The 12,020-nt window shown below is 34.3% G+C and overlaps 2 protein-coding genes across 2 annotated transcripts; both read right to left on the minus strand.

Annotated features, from left to right (window-relative positions):
* Positions 1–4,615: 4,615 nt before the first annotated feature.
* Positions 4,616–5,248, minus strand: LOC143626741 (uncharacterized). Its single transcript, XM_077096727.1, has one exon. It carries the CDS (start codon positions 5,246–5,248, stop codon positions 4,616–4,618), a length of 633 nt encoding a protein of 210 aa, XP_076952842.1.
* Positions 5,249–5,259: 11 nt separating this feature from the next.
* LOC143626742 (uncharacterized) lies at positions 5,260–6,586 on the minus strand. The gene is made up of 3 exons (XM_077096729.1): positions 6,400–6,586; positions 5,664–5,824; positions 5,260–5,541 (listed from the first exon to the last, which is right to left on the minus strand). Exons 1-3 carry the CDS (start codon positions 6,584–6,586, stop codon positions 5,260–5,262), a joined length of 630 nt encoding a protein of 209 aa, XP_076952844.1.
* Between the last annotated feature and the right edge of the window lie 5,434 nt (positions 6,587–12,020).

Genomic DNA, 12,020 nt, shown 5'->3' on the forward strand with positions numbered 1-12,020 from the left:
CTGGATTGAACGGGACGAAAAACGGTGAAAAACGAGCTAAAACCCGTTTTTCCAGCGAAATCGCGTTTTTCCGGTGGCTCTCCGGCAATGACGGAGCCGGAAAGGCGGCGCCGGAAAAGGTTGGTACGAGGTTAGCGATGTCAGGGAATGTTCTGACATTCCCTGACCTAACTAGCGAAGTAGGTGTGATTCGCCAGCCGATTCGCTAAGGAAAGATTAGCGAACTAGTATGTCATTCGTTAGGGAAATAAGGGCGAACTAGGCCATTCGCTAAGAGAAGGACGAATGAACCCCCTTCGTTATAGGGTTCATTCGTTGACCAGATCAGTTCGTTAAGGTCCAATTCGCTATAAGGACCAGTTCGTTAAGATGCCTGATTCGTTACAAAGGCAGATTCGCTATAATGGCTAATTCGTTATGAATTCCCATTCGTTAAGAACTGAGTGACGAATTAGAACTTTGAAAGAATGACAGAACAGTCCCTGGACTTAGAAAAGAATGATTTAATTACAAATAAACCCTTGAACTTTTAAGTAGCATATTATTCAATGATTCAAAATGCTAATGGAAAATGTGATAAGACAGTTAATGAAAATTAGAACTTTTAAGTAGCTTAACCCCAGCCAGGGGCTCTGCCCCTTGGACCCCGCTAGGGGCTGCCGCCCCTAGAACCCCGCTGCCAGGGGCGCTGCCCCCGGACCCCCGTTCGTTGAGGGTAATGATTAAACTAGAAAGGCGATATGTGTAGTGATAGTTTACTGAAACGTATAATTATTATACAGTTAGTCGTGCACAGCTCAAGAAGGGAATAACCGTAAACGGTGAACGCAACCGCATTGAGGTGAGTTTCTAGCCCCACTTTCTTGTTATGTTTTCGGGGCTGTGTGCATACTCGATGTGATAGTTAATACACTTATCTTAAGTGGTAAGTGTATGTCTTGTATGATTTATGTATGACGATTGTTTGACGGTGCGTGAACGATCTTCGGATATTGCATGTACCGTCAGGTGGTAGTTAAGAAATGATTGATAAGTATGATGAAAGATATGATGTATGTGTGAATATGTGATGTATGCATAATGTATGTATGTTATGATGATGGTACGTGAACGGTCTTCGGAGATTGTACGTATTGTCAAGGAAAGTATGTATGAACAGGTACGGTACAGCTACACGAACAAAGGGACCAGACCCTAATAATATCTGTGATGTTAGGGACCAGACCCTAATAATATCTGTGATGTTAGGGACCAGACCCTAATAATATCTGTGATGGTAGGGACCAGACCCTAATAATATCTGTGATGTTAGGGACCAGACCCTAATAATATCTGTGATGTTAGGGACCAGACCCTTATAATATCTGTAATGTTAGGGACCAGACCCTTATAATATCTGTGAAGTTATAGGGCGAAAGGCTCTTTAAAACGTATGATTATGTACGTAAAGGAAGTATGAAGGTAAGAATGAAAGTATATGCACTTACGTGTGTATGTAAGAAAGTTAAGAGGTTAAGTATGAAATGTAAGAAGGTATTGTATGATTATGTGATTAACTAGAACTCACTCAGCGTAGCTGACTTTTAGTATGCACGCATGTGAGTAGGATTAGGCAGCTCGCTTGAGGAGACACGTGGCACTGAATAAGGGGCTAGCATCGGAAGACTCAAGACGTTTAAGTTTAATGTTTTGTTTATTTTGAAAGACAAGATGTTGTTTTAAGACAAGAGGTGTTTTGTTATGAAATGTTTTATGAAAGCTTTTATATTCCGCGAATGTTTTAATTAACTCTGATATTTAGAACTGCGTTTATGAGTAAATCCAACACGAAAGTAGGGCTACCGGTAACGGGGCCTTACATTCTCTAACATTCCCCCGCAGTCAGAGCGGTAGGAAATCGGACGCTCAGACTGGAGCGTGAAGCTTCTGTAGATACACGATCGGCTGTCACGTAGAGCAGGAACTCGATCGGTAATAGGATCTAAGAAGATCACTGGTAGCATGACCGTGGTCAGGCGGCTAAGCATGATGATAAGAGCTTCGACTGCGATGGCAGGAGCTATGATTGAGTCGGCCGAAGCAACGACCTGATGGCAAAGAAAAAAAATTATATATTCTGAAGAATAAAACAAAAAAAGAAAATAAAAAAAAAACTTTTTTTTTCAAAGAAAAAACTAAAACTAAATAAAATATAAATAAAAATTTCCAGTCGTGTAATACTCTAAACAGAAAAAAAAAATATGAAAAGAAAAATAAGGAAAAAAAGTAAATATGGATAGAAAAAGAAAAAAATTGGGATTTTCAGTGTGTTGGGACTCGAACAGGAGGAGCATATGCAAGTAGCTCCAACCAAAGAGGGGTTCTACTCGTAATTGAACTGGAAGAATAACAAAAAATGGTGATCTAGAACGGTTGATCAATAAACGGCAGCGGGTAGATCGTAGTCAATGATATATGTGTCCCCGGGGCAGGACGAGAACAAGAAAAAAGAAAGAAATAGGCTAGAACCCTAAGGCTGTGATACCATGTAGAATAATGAAAACCCCGTAAGGTGTAATGTATTATTGATCAACTATATATATGGTTACAATGAGATAAATACAATGAAACACAATCAAATACAATCTCCTAATTAAGGTAACACTATTATACTAAAACTCTAATAATATATTATTCTACAATATTCTCTAACAGAGTAATTATGTAATTACATCATAGAGTAATTATGTAATTATTCTACGATGTAATTGCATAATTACTATACTTGTATATATAATTACTCTATTTGATTCTCACAATTAGTACGTTAATTTAATTTATATTTGATCCAAACTAATAAAACATATTTAAAAAGTTATTAGAATATGCATGTATTATAATTGTATTTAAGTATATGATATGTTATGTCAAATTTTGAGGTGAATTTTAGATCGGATTCCTATTAATGACTATTGCAACGTGAAAATTTTGATCACATAGGATCTCCGTCCCTGTAAGGAAACCCGAGAACCTGACTTGTAAGGAGTATTCATATACAATGAGGTATAAAATATTGGATTATCTAAAGGGCCTAAAAGTAAAATGTCACATGCACCCGCGAGGCAAACATAAAAATACCAAAAAGACTCTTAATGATGCGAAATGCAAAGCGTGTCATCAAAACATTGTCACTACTATTGAATGTGTCTTGTCATACAAGAATACATTTTTGTAAGCCCTCCCACTTATAAACTATATAACACAGGAAAAGAGGGAGAGGGTGAAAAGTTTTTCTTGTCTTTTAATTAGATTTTAAGTAGCTAATGACTTTATTAAACTCTTTTAACAACTTATAATAATGTACACATATTTTAAAGAGTTAAGGTTAAAGATAACACAACCGGATTTATAGAGGTTCAAGTGAATGTTAACTAATTCACTTTACGTCTTCTTCCCGATCATCGATCGAGAGTTTTCTTCACTAGTTGTCTCCCTGAAATGGTAGGGATCACCAATACAAAGTGTCGTTCTTCAAAGGAAGTGATCACTTTCTTCACCAAGCACACAAAGTACTTAGCTTTACAGTTTTTTCTAATCTCATTATGTCAAAACATTGAGTCTTCACTTAATATCTAATTAACTCTATATCAAGATAGAGTCCCAACCCAATATAAAACAACACTATATCATGATAGTGTGTTCCCCTCTCAACTCACCAACTAATAATGATTCCTCACTTGTCAAATACTAGAACAACCTCTAGTGTTAGACCCCTCAAGTTACAAGTAAGATGGCCGGATAATCACTTGGAAAATCTCTTCTTGTTTCTCTACACTTTTTGGTGTTTGTTTTTCTCTAAAAGCTCTTTTCCACCTCTTTTGTTTGTATGGACGTTGTGGTCTGCAGTGTGTTTCTTTTTTAGAAGACATTTCATCAAAAGTGTCTGCACGTCCTCTTATCTTAAAAAACCTGAACTAATGACTTCTAAACTCTTACTCAAACTTCTAACATATCGTTCCTCTCCTCCAAACCCAACCCCACCGTCGCCCCCCTCTCCTCCGCCCTCACCACCGCCACCCCTGCTCTCCTCCGCCCCAACAAGCACTACCTCCCTCTCCGCCACCTCTTCTCCACCTGTAGGTAACGTAACCGATTATGTTCCTATTACGTTATGTTTTGAGATTTATTTGTGCTTTATAAAATTGATTTGTGCCTTGAAAATTTGTTTTTGTTTAGGTTTGAATTGAGCACTTGGTTTGAATATATGTTTAGGTTTGAATTTAGCAGTCTGCAGAAGTTAAAATAATAAGCAGTCTTCTTCTTGCAGACTGCAGAGGTTTGGTCCACCTCTTCTTCTACAGATGTCTGTAGACGGTGGCGGATCTTGAACATCTAGTATGAATGAGCCAAAATTCACAAGAGCAAAATTTTCTTTTCCCCCTACTTCTATGTTTCAGGTCGGCAATCCGGTTCGGGTCGGGTCAAACAATAAAAACTATATTCAATCATTCAACTCAAATACTAATTCAATAATTTAACTTCAATAATTCAAATTAACGATCTTACACAAAAGAAATCAATATTTTAAACAAACAAAAACAAGATGCAATGAGAAGGATGAATACATGAAAAAGAATCACAACTCAGCCCGGCGACCTTTAAGCTCTTTAACCACATTAATTACAGAAGTTGAATCAAAACTTTCAGCAAGTTCTTTTTCGATGTAAATCGCCAAGTTATTCGCGAGATAATCATCGGACATCTTATTGCGAAGACGATTCTTGAATATTTTCACTGCTGAAAATCCCTTCTCCGTTGTTGCGGTAGAAACTGGAAGTGTCAAGATTAGCCGAACCACTCTATCAAGCAAATAATATTCGTCACATAATTGAGTTTCCACAAGAATTTTGCATAGGTCAACAATAGATGGTACACCACCTAGCTTGGGAATATTTGGCGTATGAAAATTAAAAGAATTCAGTTGAAGTCGTAATTGAATTCTTTCTTGCTCCGTGAAATCTTCGGGATAGTACTTCTCAACAAAAAGAAAAATCTGATCAACATCAATCACTTTTGGGTCTTTTTTAGAAACTAAAGTAGAACTAAGATTTAACAATTTCATCGTTTGATCATTGAATCTAGCATTCAACTCATGCAATTGTTTGTTCACTGTGGCTTTAAAAAGATCTACTCGGTAGTAATGTTCAAAAGTAACTTGATTATACTTTTTACGAGGCCGATACCGAGTAGAAGTATATGGAGCATTCATATCTGGCATATCTACTTGATGTTTGTTATAAAAAAAGTAACATTTGTAAGAAAAGAATCCCACTTGTTGTTTCTAAAATCATTTAGATCGTCTTTTGTGGCTTTAACCAACTCGATTACATTAAGAATATCTTGGGATTTCTTTTGTAGAGAATAAGAAAGTATCTTTGTACTTCCCATTACTTCCTTTATCAAGTGAAGAATAAACACAAAATTAAATGATTTTAAGTTAACATAACCTGCATCAGCATCTGCATGTTGAGTAAAATTTGTAGATGACTTATCAATAATTCCCTGAAATGAAAATGAGTAAAATGAGTTACGATAAAAGAATGGACTAAAATGAATAACATGTCAAATGGGCTAACCTGAAGAACAATACGGGTACAATCAAACATGTCAATCATACTTCAAACAGACTGATAGTGAGAACCCCAACGTGCATCACCCGCTCTTCTTAATGTCCCAACATGATTTAATCCTTTACCCGTTTTAATTTCACCAAGTTCAATTAACTCTTTAATCTCCTTTGCCTTTGCCTTTTGTAACTCATCATGACGTTTACTAGAACCACAAACTGTATTAATTGTAGAACCTAATTTATCAAAAAATTGACTCACTAGAACAACCTCCCTTGAAGAAGCTACCAAGGTAAGTTGTAATATGTGAGAAAAGAAGTGAACAAAATAAGCATAAGGACTATCCTTACGAACTAGTGCTTGTAATCCATTCCATTCCCCTCTCATGTTACTAGCCCCATCATAACCTTGGCCACATATTTTACTAACATCACATTAATATTGCAAATGTTGGTTCCACGGATGTGTTTTCAGGGTTAGTGCCAAAGTATCCCTAACATGAACCAAATCCAAAAACCTTTCTCGTTTGATCCTTTGTGCATCAAGAAATCTCAAAAATATGGCCATTGCTCTTTTTTTTAACTCAATCTATGACTCATCAGCCATGACACAAAAGAATGAATCTCCCACTTCACTAAGACTATGCTTGCGCACTTTATTGCAACAATACTAAGAATTTGTTTTTGAATATCATGAGAAGTATAATTTAAATTATACGGAGAATTTTCTAAAATAACACTTGCAACCTTATCATTATAAGAGGCTATAAATTTTAGTAGTTCAAGCAAATTACCGTGATTTATAGACTTATAACTTTCATCATGCCCTCGTAAAGAACAAGCTTTATATGTCAACCAACGAATTGCATCAATTGTTGTTGTTAATTGTAAGCGATTCGTCTCTAATTCCTCTTTATCCAGCTTGGATATGATGTTTTCAATGTGTGCATCCTGGTTCAACAAGTTTTCACTGTATACCATAGCATTTATGTGTTGTGCACTATCAACATGCTTAAGAAATGCACAATCTTTCCCGTTAACTTGTTTCCAATTGCCAAACCCTTTAACAGTAAATGTATCTTTCCCATTGCGGACACTTGTTTATCATTAAATAGATAACAAGGAAAACAATAAGCAGAATGTGTTGTTGGAGAATACTCAAACCGACCATGGAAAATATTAAACCATGAATATTGGAACCTACGAGTATGCTTACTTGTACCTTTATTCTTATATTCTGCAAGTTTTATTTGGAAAGGTCCTAAACTCAGATAAGCTTGTTTTACTTGTCCCCTCAAATTAACCAGGTACCCCCATATTGCTTTTCGTTTAACTAAATCTCTTTCTATTTGGTTAGGATCTATTTCATCGTATTCGATTGTGGTTGTTGTGGTTTTTGTCTTTGTGGATTTTCTTGTTCTTGCGATTGTGGCTCACTTTGTGATGAAACTTTTTGACGGTTATTCTCATCCTCTAGATTTTCATCAACCTTTCTTTTAGAAAATGAGTCAATCCTTTTCAACTTTACCATGCTCCACAACAAATATTTAACAAATTAACCTAACATAGTAACATTTATGAGTTATGGCATATCAACACATTCAATGAGTCAACGTATCCCTCAAATTAACATATAAAAATCCAAACCCTAACCTACAAAATTGGGAAAAAAAACATATGGTGAAATGCAATTGTAAACCTGGTCTTTTAAATTCTTCTATTGCAAATCGTTCATGGCTCCCTGCTAGTACCTCCTGAAATCCGAACCTCAGTTGCTAATTGAATTAAAGACTATAAAAGTCTAAAACTAACACAACGGCCAATCTATCTATTAGATTATCATCAAATGTTAGGGTAATAGGTTCAATTGGGCTTGGCTAATAAGTTGTTCAAAAAACAATTCCTTTGTTGGGTTTTATCTTTTAACTTTTCATGGCCAGCCCGAACTCAAATAGTATGGATGGGTCGGACTCAAATAACATGGTTGGGCCGGACTTAATAAATATAATTCTTTTTGAGATTTTTTCGGTAAAAATACACTACTAAACGAAAATCATGGTGGGGCCGCAGCCCAGTTTGGCTCAAACAAAGGACCGCCCCTGTCTGTAGATGTGGTTCGCAGACTGCATACATTTTACCTCTGAAAAATAAATTGCACCTTAATATCCTCTTTAAACAATTGAAGCTTTATTAGACTTGAATAATGGAAGAGATTAACCTTGAAGTGTGTTATAATTGTTGTAGAGCAAAAGGGTGAAAACTTATTTTGAATGGCTATTCTATTTATAGCCAAGTATGTGAGTGACAAGGCTAAGCGACCGGGGCGCTCAGTTCACTTTACATTGGTTTTACCAATAAGAGCGTTATGTGTGGAAACGTCATACGAGCCAAGATCTAGTCGCAATTGGATACATCAATGATATAAAAGACGATAAATAACGATGATCGAGCCGAATGATACTTTATTGATAACGTTAAGGATTCATACATACATACATACATACGGTTAAGCCCGATTCTAGAGAGAATCTGTTAGCATAACATTACTTGTGGAATAAATACGCACAGATCTCTATGCACATTCACTAGGGAAGGCCTATTTATAGACATCTTCCTCATTTGTGAACATCACTAACGAATGAGGCTTCCCATAACGAATGACCTCCTATTCGCTAAACACCCTTAGCGAATGGGCTCTTAACTTAACGAATGAGCCATATACGCTACATCCTTAGCGTTTGTGCTCCTAGGCTAACAAATGAGCTTAGACTATAACGAATGGACCCCATTCGTTATACAATCCATAGCGAATAGACCATATTACATTGTAATATAATGACTAAACTACCCCTAGCCTATTCGTTCAGCTACGGATAACAAATCATGCACTAACATTATTGGTGTCCATTGTCCTGGTAGTTTGGCTTCTAATATTAACCAACACATGTGAGGACATATCCAATCACTTCTCACTTCTCCATACAACACAACCTAAGTATTTCATCCATTTGGTTAAACATACTTTATTAACTTAACCAAAGCTTCAACATATTCCACATTTGCGTTTCACTTGCACCTTGTGTAGAGTTGATCGTTCAATGCATGAAATAGATGAAAGACTTACCAAGAGCGGAATATGTCTTTTAAATATGTGAAATTCAAATATTTTACATATTTAAACAATTGTGTTTAAATATATAATTTTATAAACTTATCCTAAGTTTATAAAAACTAACAACTTATCTTAACTAAGTTGTTAATTTATCTTCAATGGATTAATCTTGTGATTTATTCATCTTCATGTTAGTGTAGAAATATTGGTTTAACCCTTGGTAGACATGAACTTGATAATCTTTGATCTTGAGTGTGTAGTCTTGATTAAGTTTAGTGTTGCTTAATGCCACACCCAAACCTAAGGTGGAAATGTCGAGGCGTGAGCTGATTGCTCACAGCTCTCAAGGTACTATCATGCAAATATTAAAATGACAATATCTAATTATTTGATTTAAATATTCAAACAAATCCAAATAACCAAAGTACATAATTTAGAAATAAAGCAAAAAAATAATTGAAATTAAACTAGTCTTGGTTTATTCTTGATAATTTCTTCTAACTTAAATTCTTCACTAAGTCTTCACCAAATCTTACAACTAGTTCAAACAATAACCTGCATATGCGTATAAAATAGAAATGTTTGTCAACAACACATGTTGAGTGAGTAAAACACCAGTTTAAGACACCACAATAATAATATAATAGAAAACGCAAATTGTTCCTGTGAGATAAACAATTAAGCCATATCACATAAACAATTCACACAAACAATAAAGATAGGGTTAAACTGTTGCCATGCGAATCGAGCATTGGTTACCAAAGATGGGTTGTTAGTGAAACCATTGTAATGCGAATGAACGCCGGCTTCTATGAAGGTCGTATGATCATACTATTAATTGATGGACATCTCCGAGTGCGGTAAAATAAAGCCAGTAAGCAAATAGCAAGTTAGGCATAAACTGATATACACACAAGGATTAACAGTTGCACCTTTGAATACTTGTTAACAGATAAATATTGTAAATACGCATATGTCCCCAAAAAGGTATAAAAATAAGTAAAAAAGGGGGGGTGATTACTCACCTGATCAAATAAGCAAAGCGGAAATGAAAACGACAAGAAAGCGATAAATCACGCTCTTCGGGAATTACCGACGAGAGTCCTAATTACAATAATTACGAAAATTAAATATAATTTGAATAACGGAACTAAACTAAATAAAGATTCGGGAATTTTGATCGGGTGTTCTTGCGAAAATTACTTATCACTTTAATTTATTATTAATTTTATTATTATGCAATATCACTTTTATTTATCAAAGTTTTAACATAAATAATATGATTTTAATTATATAAAATATATAAAAATTACTTAAATAATTAATTATAAAAATTTATAGTTTATATAAAGAGATTTTTTAAATATTTCTTTAAATTAAAAATGCATTTAATATGTTTATATCCATTTATATTTATTAAAATCTTTATTTATTCTAATATATATATATATATACATACACACACACACTCACATACATATACATATAATTATAAATATACATATATATATATATATAGTTTTATGAAAAGACCGAAAACAACAATTAAACGATGTCGGTTTTGTAAAATAAAGTTTATCTATCATCCATATCAATAATATTAATTAATTAATTATACAAAACCAAAGACCTTTTTAAAATCCTTAATGTTTAAACTATTAACAATTTCTAACAACTATTATATATATATATATAGTTTTAACTAAGATTCGGAAAACGACTAGTTTAAGTGTCGTTTTAATAAAATACAAATTAATTATGAGTTTCGTTTTAATAAAATACAAATTAATTATGAGTTTTTAAATGTTTATAATATTAATTGGTGTTTAAATATGATTAAATAATAAATAAAAATTGTTTCTAAAAATAAAGGCGTTGGCCAGGACTCAAACCCGCGCCAGTGGCTGGCACAAGGTAACACACACCCACCATAGCCATCTGGGCTAGGGTGCTAACTGGTTACAAGATGGAACTGCTTATTCTTAATCATTCAGACGCGAAACAGAAATAACATGTATGAACCCTATATAATAATCGTTTTATCCCGTATGTATTTGATCAATTAACCATAGGGTTATTGATCCATATTAGATGAAGAAAAGAACCATATATTTAATTACCTATAACGATGAACAATGATGGATTAATGAGGCAATGAAGTAGACGGCCAGAAGTGGTTCCAGATCACGATACAAACATCAATGATAGCTTAATTATTTATGGGGTTATTCACGAAGATGGATAGGGGATGATGCAGTTGCAATTAATTGGACTTTTATTGCCTCTAAAGTATATTATCAAATTTAGGTTAAGGACGGTTTGTATATTCATCAATACGTAACACCAAGATCTTGTTTCCTAATTCACTATGTCGGTAGGCCGGTTATAGCAAGAAGAATAATAACCATAATTCAATTCCAACAATAGAACTACAATTGTGGCTCAAGAAACTTAAACAGGTATACTGGTTGTGAAACGGGTCGGATAGATGGGTTTGGTAATGGGTTAATGGGTTATACTATAACAAGTTTGCAGTTTAGTCCCTCTAATATGATGTTGGAAACAAAAAATAGGTTAAATTATAGTTTAGGGTAAACAATGTATATCTTTAAAAGTTAATTGATAATATAATAAATAAATATAATAAACAATTAAGAATAACATAATAATTACTCGATAAACGTGATAATTTTATTGATAAAAATTTCTAGAACATAAAACGGGTCGAGTTACGGATAAAATATTAGTTTGAAAATCCGAGTTGTTACACTTAATTGTGACTAATAATGATCAATCAAGTGTTAAGGGATATGTGTGTGACATATAGTTATCAATGATGAGCTAAAATATTTTATGCCATGTCATCTTAATTATGTCATTATCAAAACATTAACTTTTGATTAAAGTTTAAACAACTGTTTTCCCAACATAAACTACTTATAAGTTTATCATTCTAGTGATATGGGACAGCCCCATTTTCATAGTTTCAAAGTCTCAAACACACAACTTAGAGCATTGATGTCGCATTTATCTTTACTTCATTTTGGACAAGTTTTGATGTGTTGTGATTCTCTCACATATATGAACACGAATGTACCAAATAATAATTATAAAAGCAACAAATACCAATAATTACTTATGTCAACAGTAAGTGAAAACATATTTTTTTACTAAATTTCCAATAGTCCCTTCCTGATGAAGGGGGCGCCTAGCCATGTCACCACTCACCACTCACCACCAAACCGCTCCACCCCTCCCATCCCTTTCTCCTCTCCTCGCTTTCTCTCTTGCAAACCAACAATT

The sequence above is a fragment of the Bidens hawaiensis genome, unplaced genomic scaffold (genome assembly GCF_021521415.1).
Source record: "Bidens hawaiensis isolate Kalapana, Puna unplaced genomic scaffold, B.hawaiensis_p1.1 tig00004478_1, whole genome shotgun sequence".
Lineage (NCBI taxonomy): Eukaryota > Viridiplantae > Streptophyta > Magnoliopsida > Asterales > Asteraceae > Bidens > Bidens hawaiensis.